The sequence below is a fragment of the Giraffa tippelskirchi genome, chromosome 8 (genome assembly GCF_054371585.1).
Source record: "Giraffa tippelskirchi isolate mGirTip1 chromosome 8, T2T-mGirTip1v1.2.pri, whole genome shotgun sequence".
Classification (NCBI taxonomy): Eukaryota; Metazoa; Chordata; class Mammalia; order Artiodactyla; family Giraffidae; genus Giraffa; species Giraffa tippelskirchi.
In genome coordinates this window covers 133,077,022-133,098,679 of record NC_137282.1, presented here as the reverse complement: position 1 = coordinate 133,098,679, position 21,658 = coordinate 133,077,022, and the positions used below count along the sequence as shown (strand labels likewise).

The window sequence follows — 21,658 nt, the reverse complement described above, 5'->3', positions numbered from 1 at the left end:
TTCAACTGGAGATGGGAGGACCTGAGGCAAAGGAGGGGGTCCCCCTCAGGGTTCAGGAATTGAGGGTCTTGCGAGGGCAGACACAGCCCCCCGGCTCTCACATTTGATGTTGAAGGAGGCGTTGGCGCTGCGGGCCTCTTCTCCTGTGACTTCATCCCGAGCCACGCACTGAAAGGCTCCCGAGTCCTGCAGGCGGTCCACAGCCGCGAAGCCCAGGCTGCTGCCCTGGGTGAAGCGCCGCTCGGTGTCCTGGATGGGAGCGCCGTCCAGCAGCCAGAAGACGTGCACTGGGCCCGGGGCCTCGACCTCACAGCGGAGCAGCGCCCGGCGCCCCTGCAGCGCGTCCTGGGAGGACGGCTCCTTGATGAAGACAATGGCCGCCTGGGCACCTGCAGGCGGGGAACACGGGAAAGATGGGGTCATGGGGACCTACAGCCACCATCCTAACACAGGCCGCCCATCGCCCTGTACACAGGAGGCGTCCAACAAGTGCAAGCGAGAAGGATCATGAGACCCCAACTGTCTACTGAGGAACGTTTGCGCTGTGCTGGGTACTCCGCGGGAAACAAAGACGCAGTACCCTCCAGGGGGCTGGTCTGGAGGGGGGACACAGGACAAAGGCAAAACTCGCGCTAAATGAATGATGTGGGCAGTCGGCACCTCTAGATTGCTGAAGGGGAGGGAGCCCCAAGGGCTGGAGGAGGGAGGGGGTTAATGCCACACAGGACACTCCCTAGAGGAAAGAGTTCGGAGCTATGGGGTCAGATCACAGGAGATGCCGGACCGAGGAGTGGGGAATATTAACAAGCAACCCTCCCCGCCATCTTCAGAACCCAGGTCACAGAGCAGAGCTAAATCATGATCCAAAGAGCTTCTCGGAAGGATTACTGGCTCTCACACACCCGCTGAGGGTCCAGGATCAGAGGTGGCAACAGGAGAGGGAGGGGGCTCTGAATCCCACCCACAGACGCTCCGCGGTCCAGCATTCCCCAGGGGTGTCTCTGGGAGAACCCGTTCCATCACGGGCGAAGCCAGTATTCTCTGGATCTGGTCTTATTCCCCACGACATGCCAGGGCCACCCCACCTCCTACTCTCCAATCCTAGGGATCCATCTGTGGCCAAGGCTGGCTCTTCTGGGCTGAGAAGTGAGCGTAGTAGTCCCAGGTTTCCCCCTCCTGCATGGCTACAGTTCAGCTCTGGCCAGGGCCATGGGGGGCACCCTCATGGAAAGGGGCCCTGCAATCAAAGGTGGAACCAAACAAAGGGGCAGGTGAAGGGCCTGGGCAGAGCAGCAGATGGGCGGGGGAGGCGGAGGGCAGGGCCGGGCAGGTGGCACGGTTGCTGCACAGGAATAACACTCTGGGCTTTGTTCCTGGCCCGCGTGGGCGCCCAGCTGGGGCCTGGAGCTTCGGGGCCTGGAACACCCGCTGCGGGGCCAGGGAAGGGTGGGTGATGGCAGAGAGAGGGATGTGCCGCTCCTCCAGGGAGGGCAAACAGGCCACCTGGAGCTGCTATGTGAAGAAGTAGGCTCTGCCTCTGGCCACACTGGGCCCGGCAAGGGCAGGAAGGGAGAGACTAATGGGGTCCTGCCTGCCGCTTCCCAAACCACTGGAGCTCCCTTCCAAGTCCCTGGGCATGGCAGGGGGAGGGGTTCTTTAGGCCACAAGAACCAGTCTCCTCATAAAGTCAGTGTCAAGGGGACTTCCCCAGTGGTCCTTGGGACTCCTCCCTCCCAATCTAGGGGACCTGGGTTCCATCTCTGGTCAGGGAAATGGATCGCAACTAAAGGATCCCACCTGCCTCAGCTAAGACCCAGAGCAACCAAATAAATAAAAATATTAAACAACAAACAAAAAATGTGAGCATCAAGATAAGTCCAGGATCCCCCAGGGCTAGGTCCAGAGGAGGGGCGGCCCCTGATGTTGGTCTATCTCCCAACATTCTAAAGGGACCAACGTCCAAGAAGCACAGTGCTGAAAGAGGCTGGGCGCTCCCCCAATACTTCTCAGCAGATTCCTGCCGGCTCCCTGGATGGGATAATTCTCCACCACGCTGGGCTATCCCATCCACTGTGCCAGTCAGCAAAGCTGCCCCCAGTCATCCTCACAACCCAAACACCCCCACTCGCTTCCAAACACCGCACTGGAGTGCGGTCCCTGCCCTCCCTAAGCAAGCTGGATGAGTCAACTGAGGTCCAGAGAGATGAAGGGATTTGCTCAAGATCAAACAGCTCATTTGTGGCAGAGCCGGGACAGTGACCCAAGGAGCCCGACTCCATACCCACACCACACTCTTCCCAGCCCGGCCCAAGAACTCAAAACCAGTCCTGGAAATATCTGAGCCCAGAATGGGTCTCACTCCCTGCAGCCAGGTACAGAGAGAGACATACCTCCTGCAGATAACACCAGGCTCACAAAGGTGTTCAGTGAACACAGGCTGAATGGAGGTAACCTCAAAGGAGTGCGGGGGGAGAGCTGGCAGGCACAGAAGCATCCGAAACACTTCCCAACACCCACTCCTGACACAGATGGGCAGCCTCGGGCAGAGGCCCCAGCGGGCCTCTGTGCACGTGACTCATTCAAATCTGGGGACCTTCAACCCAGAACTACAGATGTTCATCAAAGACAAAGAGAGTTTATCTGCCTCCAAGTGTAGACGACCCCCACTTCCCCGCTCACCCCTCCAGACACAGCGGGGACCAGGAGGCTCACCCACCCACAGGAGGTTAGTTATAAGGGTTTGCCATCAGATCTGACTCAATCCTGACAACCACGATCAGTGCGCCTGACCTTGTGCAAGGAACAAAGTGGGAACCCCAGCTTTTTCTCACCCTCTCGTTACTCGCAAATGCAGTAATTTCTTGTGCAATGCCTTGGATGAGTCCACTCAGCATGCAGTTACCGTCATCCTAACCATCATCATGCTTCCTGCCCAAAGATGCAAGTTCTAGGGATGTTATAAAGCTCCCTCCATGCAAGGCCCAATGCCCTCCCAGACCCCAGATGGGAAGCAGCTGCCACTGCAGGGAAGTTCTGAACAGATCATCAGGTTGGGGGGTGGGAAGGTAGGGGGAGGCAGGGTGGAGGGAAAGGGGCTACGGGGTTGCAGGAAGCACAGACCCCTTGCCACAGAAACCCGAGTTGGGAGAGGAGATGGCATGACTCAGAGGGACCCCAGCTCAGCCTCCATCCAGCATCCTGTCCCCTCCTGGCGCTGGCGGAGCTGTGGTGAGATACTGCATTCCCAGACTGCCACTCAGAGCCCCCTGCGCCCCCTTGACAGGGCCTGGGGAACATCAAAGCTGGCCCCGAGGGGCCCTGTGTCCTGACGTCAGCTCACAGCAGGTCCTGGTTACTGCTTGGCGGGGGCAGGCTTCAGATGTTACAGAAGGCAGGGAGGGCAGCCATCAGGCCTCCTCTAAGACCCTGGCCCCTGCTCTGAGCCCACATCCCGGCCACCGGGCTCCTCACACTGGAGCCTCGACACCCACTTCACTGAGAAGACACTGCAAGGGGTGCCCAGTCCGGCCATCTCACCGTCTGCAGGAGAGGCTGGTCTGATCTTTTGTCTGGGGGGAAACGGGCAGACCGAGGAGGGGCTGGGAAGTAGGAGCTCTTGGAAAGCTTCGGCTGAACGACAGAGGAGGAGGAGGCAGGCTTTGGGAGGATCAAGGTGGTCCAGTCCCCAGCACAACCCCGACTTGAGGATGCCCCAGCGCTGTGGTCTGGAGAAAGTCTGTGAGGGAAGCACACCAGTCTTGGGCCTCCCAAAGCTGCCCCCCTTTCACAGCCTGGCCCTCCGTGCACCCCACCTTCTACACCCAGACCCTGGGTGTAGAAGGGAAATATCTGGCCCATGTGACCCTTGAGGCGGCCACTCAGCAAAGCAGCTTTGACTCCTTAGCAACGCCACTTCCACTGGCCTCTCTGGACCCTCTCCCTTGCAGGAAACGAGAACCCCACTCCTACCACTCGGGCTGCAGGAGACTAAGTGGGTTCATAAGTGAAAAGCCCATAGCATAGCCCAGAGTTCCTGGAGGGCACAGGGCAGGCTAAAGAACACACCCCCACCACCAAAACCGGCAGACAGAGCCATCTGCCCACACCAGGCACGACCCCAACGAAGCTGGAGCTGCAAATACCCAATAAGGACATTTTTCCAAGCCATTTCCTTGGCTCCCCAACAGCCATCTATATGCAGACACTCACTCTGCCTGGGCCCTGGCCCCAGCCCCTCGAGAAAGGGTTGGGTGGGCAGTGGCCCAACTCCGGCTCCCCACCCGCCAGCAAGCGTCTGGTTTGAAGCCTGCTCTCCTCGCTGCTCTCTGGGCCCCAGGCCCAGTCAACCCATGTGTGTATACATGTGCATGAGTGTGCACACATACATGTAAACATGATTTTATGGAGAGCAGAGAGCAGCAGGAAGTTTTTCTGCTCTGAAGTAATTTCAGCTACTTCAGTCCAAGGATCCATCTGGGCCACTCAATGACCCATCTCCCAGGGGCTAGTCCTCCTGGTCTCAAAAAGACATCCCCGGACTCTAGAGGTCCTGTGAACGCGTGCGTGCTCAGTTGCTTCAGTCGTGTCCGACTCTGTGCGACCCTAAGGTCTGTAGCCCGCCAGGCTCCTCTCTCCATGGGATTCTCCAGGCAAGAACACTGGAGTGGGTTGCTGTGCCCTCCGCCAAGGGATCTTCCTGACCCAGGGATCCAACCTGGGTCTTCTGCATTGCAGGCAGATTCTTTACTGTCTGAGCCACTAGGGAAGCCCTAGAACCCACCAAACCTGACCCCAGGGGATTCCATCTACCTTCTCTCCCTCCCAGTAAGAAGTGCCACCCTTCACACAGCTGTCTTGGGACCAGGCAGAGGCACCAACACAACCCTGGCTGGCCCCAGCCCGGGCATCTTGCACGGGGGTGCATGTGATCATGACTGTGACCTCTCCCACATACGAGGCTGACCCCTGCACAGCTAAGACTCTGTCCCTGGCTCCAGGCCCCACATCCCTGTGGGACATCTTCCCGGGGCACCTAGAGAGCCCTAACCAAGGAAGCTCATATTGTGCCATATGGACCCAAGGGAGATGTCTGCCAACTTCCTGTGCCCCACCTGGGGCGACAGCATCAGGACACAGGGCAGGAGAGGCAGCCCTCAACCCAAGGGGCACAAGGGCTCCGTGCCGGGAAAGAGAGCAGCCCCCAGGCCCCCTCACCCATACGAGGACAGCCCTGCTCACAGGTCCCCTCCATCCAGAAACCCTAAGGCACCAAGGGAGAGGCCCCAGGGGTACCAAGGTCTCTACCCCACTCCTCCTTCCCGAGGGACCAATGCACCCAGACCCTTGGATCTGAGGGGTCTCACTGATGCACTTTCAGCTGCTCCAGGCTACTCCCAGGGCAATGGCTCATAGGCATGGGTCATTTGGGGTGGGGGTGGGGTTTACGAATCAGTCTCTGCAGGAACGAGTTATTTGCAGCAGTCCCAGTCGTCTTCCCAGTTCCCCCGTCTTCCCAGTTCCCCCGTCTTCCCAGTTCCCCCGGGGCCAGCAGGAATACACACCACCACAGTGGGATTGGGATCTAGTGGGTCTGGAGTGTCCCCCTCCACCACCACCAATACTCACAAGTGGTTTTAGCACCAGCAACCCCTTTTGAGGACACACCCTAGAACCTCAGGGTTCAGAGGGTCGCTGAGGATCCACCACAGCTGACTCTAAGACCCAGAGGCAGAGCACAGGGTTCCGGCCCCGTCCTGTCTCCCCAGTGTCTACAAAAGGCCCGAGGTTCACCAGCAGCCCCGCAGCCCTCCACAGACCATCACAGCCCTTGCTCGGAGCCACACAAGATGGAGCAGAGCCAGGGACCCAGCTGAGTTTTCCTGTCCTGGGATTTAACTGTAAATATCTGGAGAGGCTCCCACATCCGGATTAGAGAAACGGAACAAAATCACCAGGGATTAGGGCAGAAACAACCCAGCGGGCCAGCTTCTACGTTAGATGAAAACCACACCTCAGTCCTCCCCTGCCTGTTCCTCTGAGGCCCTGGAGCGGAAAGATGAATCTCTTACGGCAGAAGCGGGTCTTCGTGTTCACTATCACATGTATCTGAACCCAGAGGGGCAGATACAGCAGCTGGGAGATGTGGTTTGAGAAGATTCCCAGGGACTTCCCTGGTGGTTCAGGGACTAAGACTCCAGACTCCCAGTGCAGGGGCCCCTGATTTGATCCTTGGTCAGTGAATCACATCCCACATATCAAAACTAAGATCTGGCGTGGCTAAATTTATTTATCTTAAAAAGGAAAAAGCAGCAGCAGTTCCCCAGCCAGCAGCCACACCATGCAACCCTGGCACCAAACTCCTCTTCTGCTGGGGCCGAGGGGACCATATCTAGGACCTATCTCTCACCCTTAGGAACCCTTAAACGGCTGTGATGTCTCCAAGGAAGCAGCAATGAATTAAAAACCCAGCCAGAGTGAGGCAGTGTGATCAGGCAGAAGGAACATAGGGTGGAGAGACCTGGGTTCTAGTCTCAATATAACCCCTGACAAGTAGAGTGACCCTGGCCAGTGGCCACCCCCACACCAGGTAGTTCTATTACCTGTAAATATTAGAGAATTGAGAGGATGTGACTGGACAGTCAGCAAGACCTAGTCCTGGATTCACTGTGCTGAGCCCGAGAGAGGCCGTCACAGGAACCAAGGGCTGGCTGGCCAGAGTCCCCTTCCTGCCCCCTCCCTGGCCTCCAGCTGCCCAGCCAGCCCCCAAAGCCCACGCACCACATGTAAGGCTGGCCCCGGGAGGATTAAGAGTGATGCTATAAATGGCAGGTGTGCAGTCAGAGGCAGCTGGGAGCTGCAAACCGGGGACCAGCATCACTGCTAACAAGCTGCTGCCATTCCCGCGGCTCAGCTTGCAATCTGCCTCCCCAGGAGATCCGGCCTCTGCCTCGGCCGTGCCCTGGCACTGAGAGCTCACTGCCTGTAACACCCCTGAGACACCCGCCTGTGCTGCGACCGAGAGGTGTATTTCCCAAGCTAGACTGCAAGCTCGAGGAGTAGGGGGGAGACATCCGTGCCCAATACGGTACCCTGTGCTCCTCCAGAGGGCCTGGGCCACACAGCAAACACCATACATGTGTTCACGGGGAGATGAAGGCACTTAAGAGTCTATCTGGGGACTTCCCTGCTGGTCCAGTGGCTAAGTCTCTGTGTTCCCAGTACAGGGCGCCCGGATTCAATCCCTAGTCAGGGAACTAGATCCCACGTGCCACAACTAAAAGTTCGCAGGGGACAACCAAAGATCCCAAGGCAGACTAATAAATAGATAAAAATAAACTAAAAGAAAAAAAAAAGAGTTACCTGACCTGAAATCTTGTTCTGCATCTACCATGATCCAATCCTGGCCAAGTTAATTATCCTTTCTGGGCCTCAGTTTCCTCGCCTGGTTTTCGTGATTCTTTTCTGACACCAAGGATATTCAAATGAAATCCATATTAGGTATAGACCCACAAAAGGCTGCATATTTCTCAGAGAAGTAAGAAATCCCAGAGGTTCTAGAGAACTATGGACCCCAGATTAAATTCCCTTGGGCAAGGTGATCCCTGGGGAGTCCAAAGGCCTGGTGAGCAGTGGGGGCTTGAGAGGGGGACAGAACCACCAGGGGAAACCAGGGGTCCTCTGCACCCTCCATGTTCATCCTCAGCCCCAAAGAGAGAGAGAGAGACTGCAGCCAGCTGTCTCCTGAAGACGCCAGAGAGGGGACTGTGGAAATGATAGACACTGCAGGCAGGCAAGGGGGCTGCTGGACCAACAGCCTGGGAAAGGAGGCAGGAGCTCGGCCCCAGGAAGACCTCAGGGATGCTTAGCCAGTGTGCTCAGGGACCCCGGAGTGGACAAAGGGTACAGCGCTCATCTTCCAGAGAAGATGGAAAAGGACTCAATGCAGGCTCGACAGTCATTCATTGGGGTGGGGGGTGGGGTTGAGACCCAGGCCCCAAGCAGGTCTACCTCCCAGGTGTAGTGGGGAGGGGCCCAGGGACACCACAGTGAGAACAGTGCCAGGGTGGGCCTGGGCCTGAGCTTCCCACAGCCTTTCCTGTCGAAGCAGAGGGCAAAGCAGAGAACAGCCTGGGGACCACTACTATGGGACTAGTTGGACCAGACTTCATCTATTTATTTTCAAGACAGGTTCAGAAAACTCTGGGAGATTCAGTTTTCTGAGCTCTTTTTACCCATCTCTAAGGCAATGAGCAAACACCCCAAATTCCCCATCAGGGGAGAACATGAGTCCTTGTCCTTTAAGTGGAGTGATCTCAACTCCACTAATGAGGGAAAATCCTCCCTGGCTCTCTCTCTCTCTTTTTTTTTAATATTTATTTGTTTAATTTGGCTGTGCCAGGTCTTAGTTATGGCATGTGGGATCTAGCTCCCCAACCAGGAATCAAACCTGGGCACCCCCTGCATTGGGAGTTCGGAGTCTTAGCCACTGGACCACCAGGGACATCCTCTCCCTACCTCTTAAAGAAGTTAAAACATTCCTTTGACCTGTTCTGGCCAATATGGCAGTCACTAGCCACATGCAGCTATTCAAATGTAACTTAATTAAAATGAGACGAAATAGAAAACTCATTTCCTCCACCACACTAGTCATTCTAAGTGCTCAGGAGCTGCATGTGGCTGGTGGCCACCGTACTGATGATGAGCACAGACGTCAGACTTCTGTCTTTGCAAAAAGTTCCCTTGGTCAGCACGGCCTTAGCTACTCTGTCTGCCCCGGTTGGCCCTTATTTCACCGACACATTATTTCTACACATTATTTCTCGTCCTAAGAACCCCCCACTGGGACCAGCCTCATTTCACAGAGGAGGAAACTGGGGTCAAGGCTATCCCAGTGATGGTGAGGAGGGAACCGCCCCTAGATCTGTCTGACTCCCATGTCTGTGTGCTTTTTTTTGGGATGTGGACCATTTTAAGTCTCAATTGAATTTATTACACTATCATCTCTGTTGTTTTATGTTCTGTTTTTTTGGCCAGGAGACACGTGGGATCTTAGCTTCCCAACCATGGATCAAACCCACATCTTGTGCACTGGAAGGTGAAGTCTTAACCACCGGACCACAAGGGACGTCCCTGTGTTCTTTCCACGTTGCCGCTCCGGCTGCTCTTCATTTCTTCCACTTTATCCCCTTTTACCCAAGGCCACCTCCAACAACCACTCTGTCCTGTTTAATGTAAATCCTCTCTTTGTACGTGCTCTGGTCAGATGCGATTTTGCTTTGCATGTGGCTATTTTTAACCTATATAAATGCATTATCTCTCACTCTGCTTCTCACTTTATTCCCTTCAGCACTATTTCTAAAGTGCTTTCCCTGTGGCCATCACCTACATCCTGCTGTTTTTTCCCAGGAGAATAACATACTGTTGGGTACGGGGAAGGAAGAAGAAAATGAAAGATTTTAAAACAAGTAAGTGGCTGAACATATCTGCCCATAAGTCAGTCTTTGAGCCTCCACCCTCCTCTCCGTGTGCCCCTCCAGCTCTGCAACCAACCCCACGCGGCTCCCCCCACGCATCTGGGGACCAGCAGAGCCCGGGAAAACATGCATGCAGGCACACACACTCCCCCAGCTTCTCCCTTCCCCTCCATCCTCCTCCCCTCAAACCCAAAATGTGACTAAAGAGGCTGGCCTTCAGCTGGTTTCAAAGGGATAAGAGAGGGAGGCAGTCTCATACTTTTATATTTAGAAGTGCTCTGCAAACCACTTCCCGGAGCAGACAAGAGTGGGGAATGTGAGGAAATCGCTCTGCTATGTGTGATGTGGAAAGCACGAGCCACGCAGGGCCTGCGGCGACGGGCTGCATTTGCCACACAGCCGCTGACACGCAGCGATGCCAAACACATGTGCTGGAGACCAAGGCGGCCCAACACCATCCTCCAAGAGCCCTTCCCCCAGCCTTCCTTTCTTTCCTTCTCCACCTGTCTGACCAACAGCTGCTTTTGGAAACCCATGCTTCTCTCCAGGAAAAGAGATGCTCCAAGCTTTAAGCCTCAGCCTGAAATACAAAAAGAAGAACCCAGACTGAAGGAGGTGGCTTGGGAGAGCCGCTGGCTTCAAGAGGCAACGGTGCAGACTTCCCTGGTGGTCCAGTGGTTAAAAACATCCGCCTGCCAATGCAGAAGACATGGGTTCAATCTCTGGTCTGGGAAGATCCCACATGACAAGGAGCAATTAAACCTGTGCACCACAACTATTGAGCCTGTGCTCTAGAGTCTGAGAACAGCAACTGCTGAGGCCCATGTGCCTAGAGCCTGTGCTCCACAACAAGAGAAGGTACCACAATGAGAAGGCCATGCACTGCCACTAGAGAGTAGCCCCCTGCTCGCCATGAGAAAAAGCCCCTGAGCAGCAACGAAGACCCAGTGCAGCCAGATATAAAAATAAGCTAAAAAAAAAAAAAAAAAATTTAAGTTCAGGCAAAACTGAAGAAAAGAAAAAAAGAGGCAAGGGTGCCATCTGGGCCTCTAGGCTGCTGTGGAGGGTGTAGGGGTGGGATTTCGCAATGGCCCCTGCTGCCTTCTGCGGACAGATCTGCTGCAGCCATCCAAGCTCTCCCCTCAACCCCTTAGCTACCACGTGTGGCCGGGGAAATGTCGGCGGGGAAAGCTATCTTATGGCGAGGATCAGCTACTGCGGCCGGGGTCACAGCTCCAGCATCACTCAGTTGAGTCTTGCCCAGTTGGGGGAGGGTGGAGATTAGGGGACAGAGCGGAAAGGGGAAGGCAGGCCAGCTACTTAATTGGAATCAAAGCATCAGACACTTTCTTGACTCCTTATAAACTTCACTTTATGGCTTAAAATCTAAACTCTCTAATAAGGTAAAACCCAATTTAATTCTTTTCTTTCTTAACTGCATCACTGATGATTTGCTTCTTTTTTTTTTTAACAACAATAACCAAAAAAAAAGTCATTTTCGAAAACTCAGCTGTTTCGAAAAAGCATTCTGGCTAAAGATGGCAGAAGGTGTATTTTAATCTCCAAATCAGTAACAACAGATGAGGAAAATAGAATCTGAAGAATAAGGGACAGAAACCATTCCTTGTAAGTTATTTTTAAAAGCACCAAAAACTTGCAACTCATTACCAGATGCTTAAAGCCTGGGGATAACTGACTTTTGGGGGCGGGGATGTTATAAAACATAAAGTACACACAAATAGCTAGAAGAAGAAAAAAAGCCCCTAAGAGTGGCTGATGCAATAACTGGATAGCCAAAAAAATGACAAAGACCTAAAGTTTATTTTATGCCTACTCTGTCGATCTTTAAGTCAGGGTCTGGAAGGCACCAAGATCTGGCTTCACTTAAGTCTGGAACTGGTTGTCCCTCCATCCCAGGAGGTGCCTCTCACAGGCCTCTAAAGTCACGCAGAGAGAGAGGGAGAGAAGCAGACACTGACAGAGAAAAGAGGGAGACAGGAAGAAGAGAAAAAGGGGGGCTGGAGGGAGACAGACAGAGAAAGGGGGGAAGGGAGAGGTGGTAGAGGAAGGAAGAGAGCGGGGAGGGAGGGCAGCGGGGAAGAGAGAGACACAGAAAGAGCCCCAGATCAACAGGTAGAGCCACGGACAGAGACAAACTGAGACACAGAGGCAGAGTAACACAGTCCTACAGAGACCCAGAGAGACAAGAAAAAGAAAGACACGGAACACACGTAAGCACACAAAGGATTCTCCATGCCTGCAGAGCAGCCCCCAGTCCCACATTGACTCCAGCCTCCTCCGGCCAAGGGAAAACCCCATCGGGCATCTCTAGTAGGGAGGTCTTCCCCATCGCCTCCTGCCAGCCAACCCAGAAGGCACAGGGACTCCAAACTCAGAGTCTCTGGCGACAGGTCACAGATCACAGGGCTGCCCAGTATAACGCTAGACAGGGAAGGTTACAGCTAACCTGTACTTGGGAGGGATGGGGGATTGGGGCTCTAGATAATCCTGATCCAGACCACTTAAAATGGAGAGCCTCAAATTAGAGGCTCCTGGTAAATAATTCACCAGGAAAAGTACAGTACCTTCCCTGGGCTCTTCCATTATTCATCAAGATAAATGTACCATACTGTTACACTTCCTGACATCTAAAAATGGTCCGAGCCATTAGGCCAGGAGCAAGACAGTGGGGCACTTCCCACCCGACTTTTCCAGAACTCCTGACCCAGCAGTCCTGCTCCTCTTGGAACTCAGCTGGCTGCTCCTCACGCAAGGCCAAAGAAGTCAACTTCCAGAAGTGGCCGGCCCACTCTCAGACCATGAGACCCCAAGAGCAGCATCCACCGCGGTCCTTAAGAGCCCAGGCAAGTCCTGAGTAAGACATCCCTGTTCACCAGACCCAGAGATGTGGGCTCTCTCAAAGGCAAAAGGCAACGGCTGTTTGTACAATACCTGTCTAAGGGCAATTCTGTTCCTAGGAGGTTCAAGAAGTTTGACTTCGATGCCAAATGAGTGCACCTACAGAAGACCTGCATCTGACTTGCACAGACAGCTCTGAGCAAGTCACTCTGTTCTTCAGGCCTCAGTTTCCCCATCTGTAAAGCCAGCTGCTCCTTATCCTGCAGGGACGAAATTCCCTCTGGGAAGTCTGAAGAGCTGCATGACTTTAAGACCCCTGGCCCACCGGGTACAGGCAGGAGGGAGATGCGACAAGAGCTCAGAGTCTGGAGTCAGACTGTCTGACTTCAGTTCTCCTCCCCCGCTTACCGAGTGCATGACCTTGGGCAAGCTGTTTATCCTCTCGGTGTCTCCATTTCTGCAGCTATAAAATGGTGCTAATAACAGTATCTACCTCCTAGGCTTGCAAAAAGTAAATTCACATGTTAACCAATGTAGCATGTTTGGAACAGTGCCTGGCACGTATTAACTTAAGTATCATGTGAGTTTGGGCTCTTAGCCATTATTGCTTGTGATTATTATGTTCAAGATCTTTGAGGGACTCCGTTCTCGTACCCAGGGTAGCCCTGGCTGGCATCTCTCTCATGTAGACCATATGGAGCTGCTAAGTGCTACCCACTCAATCTCTGCCATCTGGGTAAGAGGTTTTTGAACAGACCCCTGAGGTCTGAAGCTTCGTCCCACAGCTGCCCGACGAAGCTGGTCACTTCAGCGGATTCCACGGGGCAGGCAGCAGTCAACTGCTGGGACCACTCTACGGCCGGCTGTCCCGGGAACCTCCAGGCAGTGTTCGGATTAGCAGTTGCTCATCATTTCAGTCACTTCCCACCTTCTCAGCAAGGACAGTCAGAACAAGTCTGTCTCAGTGAAAACAGATCCAGACCGTGCTGGAATGAGGCAGGCCTCTGGCCTCAAGGGACCCAACTGTATTTAGGTGAGGACAGCACAGTGAATGTTTAGACGCCAACTGATGCCTGGAGGTAAGCTCTTAGGGTTCAGCTTTCTGATCCCATTAGGCCCCCAATGAGGGGGGACTGGAAAATTCTTTGCTTTATGAAGGAAAACATCTGACTCCATAAAATAGAAGTTGTAAACAACTCTCAATGGCAAACGACCAATTAGGAAAATGGTTTCTAGCAATGGACAGAAGAGGGGTTGCTGGCCTTGATGCGCAGTTACAAATCAATCGCAACAACCACTAAAATTCTAATAGTGACGTGGTCAACACAGCATGTTTTCTCAAAACAAATATAATGATTAATACAAGAAAATGTTCCAAAGCACCAGTAACCTAATGAATGCAAATTAGAAACACAAATGCAAATAAGAAATGCTAATCATACTGCCCTATCAAATGAATGCCAAGTTTTTAAAATAACACTTAACATTGGTGGAGTAGATGGAGAAAACGGTCCTTGTGCTTTGCTGATGGGAGTGTAAGTTATTATTTATTTGGCTGCATCAGGTCTTAGTTGCGACATGCAAACTCTTCATTGCAGGATCTAGTTCCCTGATCAGGGATTGAACCCAGGCTCTCTGCATTGGGAGTGTGGAGTCTTAGCCACTGGGCCACCAGTGAATTCCGGAAAGTGTAAATTATATTGTCCTCCTGGAAAGTTGTTTGCTACTATTGTACTGATATACGAAAAAGTTCATGCCCTTCCTCCTTAAGGAAGTTCTGATTCCAGGTCTGGGCAGGAAATGTGCAGGATGAACCTGGAGCATCTTATCACACAAGGAAATGAGCAAAGACAAAGCAGGGTCGCATCAAAAGGCTCAGGGCCAGCTTGAGGAGGTTCCTGTGAGGCAAAGAAGGGCCATTTAAGCATCCATAAGGGTGAAAAACCAAATGGCCTTAACACATTGTGGGTGATGTGTGTGTCAGTCAGTCATGTCTGAGTTTTTGAGGTCTCATGGACTATAGCCCGCCAGGTTCCTCTGTCCATGGAATTCTCCAGGCAAGAATGTTGGAGTGGGTTGCGATTCCCTTCTCCAGGGGATCTTCCAGACCCAGGGATTGAACCTGGATCTCCTGCATTGCAGGCAGATTCTTTACTGTCTGAGTCACCAGGGAAGTCCCTTAACACATCAGATGAGTTTAAAATCTATGAATTCATAATGATGCCAAAAAAAAAAAAAGAGCCCAAGGGAGAGATAAACTGGGAAATTGTGACTGACATATACACACTACTATATATAAAATAGATAATTAATAAGAACTTCCTGTAGAGCACAGGGAAATCTACTCAACACTCTGTAATGACCTATACGGGAAAAGAATCTTAAAAAGAGGGGATATATGTATAACCGACTCACTTTGCTGTACTTCTGAAACTAACACAACATTGTAAATCAACTATACTCCAATAAAAAAGTTTTAAAGACCCTAGTAATGCCAAATCGTAAAATAAAAAAAATTTTTCTTCTAAAGAGCCCAAAATGACACCTTTGAAGGATACTAGAAAATCAACTTGTTATTTTAAAAACTGGCCTAGAAGCATTTACTAAGAAGCATTTACTTTCCCTTTCTTGAACAGCTACATCTCACGGTAATCAACCAGTTAACAAGGGGCAACTGATCTTCAAAGAAGTCTCCAACTGATAGATAGAATATCACCATTTTACAGCCCCCCCGCCCTCCAGTGAAATAATGAATCTCGCAATGATTACTGATGGCTGCTAATTCCAGAGAGACAACCAAATGTTACGTGCCTACTGGGGAAAGTACACCTGAAAAAAAAAAATCAAATCTGAACCTGAGGAAGCCTCCAGGTCTACATTTCACTATTGAAAAGAAACTCTAAAAGCAATGTGGAAAACAAGGACTGAAACAGTGAACTCTGAATGCACATTCTTCTGTTGCTCCCACAAATGGTTATTAAGACCTAATGCTGTTAACATTTCATAAGCTTCAACTGCTTTCCCCACTAGATTGTCAGCCCCCTGAGGTCAGGAGCTGGTCGTCCACTCTTCCACCGCCTCCACTGTGGTTGCCTTGCCCACTGTAGATGCTCAGGAAACACTCGCTGATCCGAGGAGGGTTCACTGGCCCCTGCGTAATGTGGAACCAGCAGAGTGGAGGTCAAAGCCCAGTCTGGGATCCTGGTCGGCAATTACATTAATTATCATTATTAATTCAACAAACACTTATTTAGCACCTACCATGTGCCAAGTATTCTGCAAGACACTGGGGACGGAGAGAGAAAAACACATTTACTGCCTTTGAATATCTCTGTTTAGTGGGGGAGTCAGACAAGTAAACGTATAATTACAATAATAGTGAGGGCTCACTGACCACTTACTACACCCTACACACTGTTCCAAGAGCTTTAACCTTTGTTAATGCTTACGACCACCCAGTGAGGTAGGTACTATGATCCCCATTCTGCAGATGAGGAAACCAAAGCACAGAAAGGTAAAGTCACTTGCTCAAGGTCACACAGCAAGTCCATGACAAACACAAGATTCAAATCTCTTGTTGTCTGGCTCAAAGGAAAAACCTATCCTAAACACTAGGCTTAACCATGTTATCACACAGTGTGATAGGTGGGTGCACAAGGCAAGCTTTTAACTCAGAGTGAGGGTAAAAGGGGGATGCAGAGAAGCATCTTGGAAGAAGCCTCCTCAAAACAAGATTTTAAGGGATTTCCCTGGTGGTCCAGTGGTTAAGACTCTGAGCTTTCACCCCAGGGACCGCAGGTTCAGTCCCTGGTCAGGGAATCAAGATCCCACATGACTCTGCACAATAACAAGGTTTTAAGAAGGAAAGGGGCCTTGGCAAATGGAAAAAGACAGAGGCACAAAGACAAAGCATGAACTTGAGGCAACTGAGGATGCTCAGAGTTTAAGGGATGATGGGGCTGGGGGGGCATAGCTAAAGGCCACTAAGACACTGGTTTGTGAGGGCTGGAGTAGACAAAGGAGGTGAAATACAAATTTACCTGGCTCAGGTTGTCCCCGGACAGAAAAAAACAAAAAAAATCACCAACAGTGAGTCCCTCCCTGTTTCCGAGGAGGTGGTTGTTAGGGTAGAAAATGGACTGAAGACACTCTTTGTCACACAGAGAGCAGCAGGCACTCTGCCATACCTGTTCTGTTAGCTTCCCAGGGCTGCTATAACAAATTACCACAGCTGGGTGGCTTAAAACAATGGAAGTTTATTCTCCCTCAGTTCTGGAGCCCAGAAGTGCGAAATCAAGGTGTTGGCAAGCTTGGTTCCTTCTGGAGGTTCTCAGAAGAGTCTGTTACATGCCTCTCTCCGAGCTTCTGGTGGGTGCAGGCAATCCTTGGAATTGCTTCGCTTAGCGATCTCTCTCCGCTCACTCAGTCGTGTCCAGCTCTTTGTGACCCCATGGACTGTATCTCACCAGGCACCTCTGTCCATGGGATTTTTCAGGCAAGAATACTGGAGTGAGCTGCCATTTCCTCCTCCCGGGGATCTTCCCAACCCAGGGATCGAATCTATGTCTCCAGCATGGCAGGCAGATTCTTAACCCGCTGAGCCATCAGGGAAGCCCTGGCATGGAGCTGCACCACTCCAATTCCTGCCTCCACCATTAGGTAGCCATCTTCCCTCTGTGCATGTCTGCATCTCTTCCCTTCTTGTAAGAATGTCACCAGACACGTAGGATTAGAGCCCACCTGAATGACGTCTTTTAACTTATTAAGCACACCTGCAAAGACCCTATTTCCAAATAAGGCCATGGTCACAGGGGCCAGGGGTTAGGACTTGAACATATCCTTTTAGGAGACACCTTTCAACCCACAACACCTGCTATTCTACAAACTGCTTTTTTTGCTCTACAATTAACCACAGGTATCTTTCCATGTCTGTTCACATGGTTCTAGCCCATTCATTTCAACCATGTGTATTAGTCAACCAGTGACCCATAATCTGTTTGTCTAACACACCCTAATCTAATCGTGGACATTCAGATAGTTATAAATTTTTTGCCATTATAAACAATGCCCCCACCGAACCTCTCTGCACAGGCATCTATGCACCTTGGTAATGAGAATGTTTCTAGAAGCAGAACTGCCCCTGGACCACAGAGAATACAATTTCAGGTTTTTGATAAATGACAAACTGCTCTTTAAAAAGGTTGTGCCCATCTATGCTTCCTTACCAACACTGATACTTTATTCTCTGCCAATTTGAGAGTCCTAAAATAACACCTTGTTTTATTTTGCAAGTCACTTAAGACATTTAGTCTGTCCTTAACAACATAAAACAATCTTGTTTACTGGCTAGCCGAATTTTCTACTGTACTTCCTTGTCTACCTTTTTGCTTGTTTATTTTTATTGCTATCTTTTTCTTATTAATTTGTTATCAATAAAATCATTAATATGAGGCCTTTTCTGCATTACCTGTCACACTTTCCCCCTCTGAGAATGGTCATTAAGTTAGTGAGTACCTACTAAGTGCCAGGCATTGTTCCAAGTGTTAGAGAATACAACAGTGAACACAGCAGTGAAGGTTCTTGTTCTTTAACTTTTCAGAAGATGTGTTTGTGCATGACTTGGGCTGGAAAATAGATAGGAAGTGAATTTTCTTGGGTGCAGAGACTGCCTTGGAATTCATTTAAATACTGTCCCGTTTTAATTCATTTGAGAGCCTTTGGGGAAAACCCACTCTGTTCTCCAGGTGTCCTGGGAGCACCCCTGAAGCAGCAGCATGGTTAGTGAAGGTAGAAGCGGGAAGAGCTGACAGCTGTGCCTTTCCCTTGGAAGAAAGAGCCACATTTCAGGCACCCACACCCCCGGATGTCCAGGGGCTTCAACAGTTAAACCCAAGTGAGTTCAGAGAGCAAAGGGAGTTTTGAGGAGGAATAACCCCTCCCCATTTCAGTGGAGGGGGTACCACCGCAGCCTTATTCCACCTTCTCTCACAGGTCCCAGGGAGGGGTGATGTCTCAGCATGTTTGACTGAGATCTTTTCTCTCCTATCCCCTTCGGGTGGGGGTTGGGGAATAGACCCCCCAACAGACAGGACACATTTTATACATGTAGCCTACACACACACCCTAATTCAGGGATGAACCAGACAATCCTCTTCAGATTAAACCTTGTTCCTCAAGTTCACCTTTGTAATAAAGGGCATGTATGGACTTCCTTCAATCCAGTTCCTCTCTGACTTTCCTTCCTCCCTGCATCCACTGGTTTCCAATTCAGAGGAGAGAAGGGTGATATTTACTAACTCCTTCAACATACAGTTTCCATTCTATTGCTTTATGCCTGTTTATTTTTTCTTCTTGACTGTGCTTCACAGCTTGCAGGACCTTAGGTCCCTCACCAAGGATCAAACCTCTGCCCCCTGCAGCAGAAGCAAAGTCCTAACCACTGGACTGCCAGGAAAGGCCCTATGCCCAAGTCTCTTATGGGTTTTCTTCTTGTTGCTCATTTTGTGAATGGGGTAAATGTTTCTATTTTACTTTGTAAAAGGTTACTCGCTGATAAGCAGTGAAACTTCTGAGTTTTGTGTAGTTTTGCCAAATGACTCAACTCTCTTACTATTCTAATGGCTTTCAGTTGATAACTGGGTTTCACATATAAAAAACTGGCACCACCTGCAAAAGGCATTAACCTTACTTTGACTTTTGTTTTATTTATTTATGGCTACATCAGGTCTTCCTTGCTGCACAAGGGCTTCTCTAGTTATGGCGAGCAGGGGCTACACTCTAGCTGGGGGTGCATGGGCTTCTCATTGTGGTGGCTTCTCTTATTGCAGGGCAGGGGCTCTAAGACACACAGGCTCAGTAGTTACCTCGGCATGTGGCATCTTCCCCGAGCAGGGATCGAACCTGTGTCCCCTGCATTGGCAGGTGGATTCTTAACACTGGACCACCAGATAAGTCCAACTTTTGTTTTCTTACAGTATTATTTCAGCTACAGTTTCCAGAATAATGTTAAACGGTAGAGACTTTATTTTAACTTTATGACTTTAAAAAGAGAACAGCATTATAATTTCATTTTTAAATATGCTATCTGTGGCTTGAAATTTTAAAAAAACAAGAACAGATGTTAATTTATATCTAATGTTATTTTTGCATCTAGCTCTCCAGACAGTCAAAGATGTAGATAAGTGTGTGAGTCCTCTGACTTCTTATTTTGATGAATTACATGAGATTAAACCATCCATGCATTTGGGGAGTAAATCCTAATTGTTATGACACATTATTTTTAAAATGGCATTAGATTTAATTTGCCAGGTTTTTTTTTAGACTTTCACACCAATATTTCTAAGTAGCGCATTTTCCTCTTCTGTGCTAGCAGCAAGCATTTAGGAGCAAGGTCATATCAACTTTGTGACATGCATGGAATGGCTGTCCATCTGCTCCTTGGCTCTGTGTCAGCCCACAAAGCACTACAAGGCTCTATTTTCCTCTGTGTCTTTTGAAATTTCCCCTCAAGGCTGTCTGATACAACAGCTTGGTGGAAGGTTTTTGTTTCCTATCTTTCGACTATTTTTTAAAATTCTTATTGGAGTATAATTGATTTACAGTGTTGTTAGTTTCTGCTATACAGCAAAGTGAATCGCTTACACATATATCCACTCTTCTTTTATATTCTTTTCCCATATAGGCCATTACAGAGTATGAGTTCCCTGTGCTATACACTAGGTCCTTATTAGTTATCTATTTTATAAATAGTAGTGTCAGTTGTTTTTAATAGTTACTGTCTAGTCAATCATCCTAATGGCTCTTGAATACATTTCAATAACTTTCATTTTCCCAGCACCGATTTCTCAGCATAGCACTGAACATGGTAACCCTTGACAACTTAAAAAAAAAAATCTTTTCCATGGCAATTATTCCAACTGGAATTATTAGTACATGTTTTAGTGAGTCCTCCCCACTGAATAGTGAGTTCCATCTCACTACCTGCTCTAAGTCTCCAAAATCTACCAGGTACCTGGTATGTACTCAAGAAATTGTTTGAGACTAAGGACGAGGTTAAGGCTTCTTTTTTCTTTTCTTGCTTTGCTTATTGACCTTTTCTTTCCTTTTCTTGACTGGGTTTGCCTAAGTTTTGTTTGTTTTTTTCCTAAAGCAATGGAACTTATCAATTCTATTTTTTTTTCATTTCAATTTATTCATTTCAAAGCTGTACTCAGAAGAAATAGCCTTAAATTATTTCCTAAATAATAAATGAAATAAATTAAGCTACTGGCCTCAAGTTAGAATAAAATGAACTCTGTCCACATTTTAGGTTTCTCTCATGTAAAGAACATGAAACCTTCCTAACTCAATCTTGTCTTATCTCTGTGGGAGACATATTTCACTGAAATTTATCATACTAACTGATATATTTGTCTTTGCTTTAATCTGGTTTATGTTTTAATACTAGAATTCTTCCTTTGTTGTATGTATTGTGTCTTATTTACCTCTTGCTGCTGCTGCTGCTAAGTCACTTCAGTCGTGTCCGACTCTGTGCGACACCATAGACAGACGGCAGCCCACCAGGCTCCCCCGTCCCTGGGATTCTCCAGGCAAGAACACTGGAGTGGGTTGCCATTTCTTTCTCCAATGCATGAAAGTGAAAAGTTAAAGTGAAGTCGCTCAGTTGTGTCCCACTCTTCGAGACCCCATGGACTGCAGCCTAACAGGCTCCTCCGTCCATGAGATTTTCCAGGCAAGAGTACTGGAGTGGGGTGCCATCGCCTTCTTCATATTTACCTCTTAGGATATGCTTTTTAATTCTACTTGTATCTCCTTTGTTTTGGGCTTCCCAGGTGACTCGGTGGTAAAGAATCCACCTGTCAATGCAGGAGACACAGGTTTGATCCCTGGGTCAGGAAGATCCCCTGGAGAAGGAAATGGCAACCCACTCCAATACTCTTGCCTGGGAAATCCCATGGACAGAGGAGCCTGATGGGCTATAGTCCATGGGGTCACAAAAAGTCAGACACAACTGAGTAGCACTTCTATCCTTTATTACTTATTAAAATCATGAATCTATTTACCTAATTATCACTTTTTTTCATCATTTTCACCTCACTGTCCATTTTCCTCTGATTCTGAGAGCATCTCAACTGCATGATATTGATTAGATTAACTACTGCTGACTCAGCTCCTTAAAGGATATACTGGAAACTGCATTCTGCCATTGCATTTTTTTTTCAGTGACCTGAGGGGTTTTTTTTTTAATTCATTTTTTAATTATTGGAATATAACTGCCTTACAATGTTGTGTTAGTTTCTCCTGTACAACAATGTGAGTCAGTTATA

At 49.6% G+C, this 21,658-nt stretch overlaps 1 protein-coding gene across 1 annotated transcript in view; it reads right to left on the bottom strand.

The window, feature by feature from the left end:
- The window catches only part of PTK7 (protein tyrosine kinase 7 (inactive)), a 65,549-nt gene that overhangs the window by 25,592 nt on the left and 18,299 nt on the right, over positions 1-21,658 (bottom strand). The window contains exon 2 of the mRNA XM_081518756.1: positions 102-389. Within this exon, the coding sequence (XP_081374882.1) occupies positions 102-389 (288 nt within the window). The remainder of the gene's footprint in view (positions 1-101; positions 390-21,658) is intronic.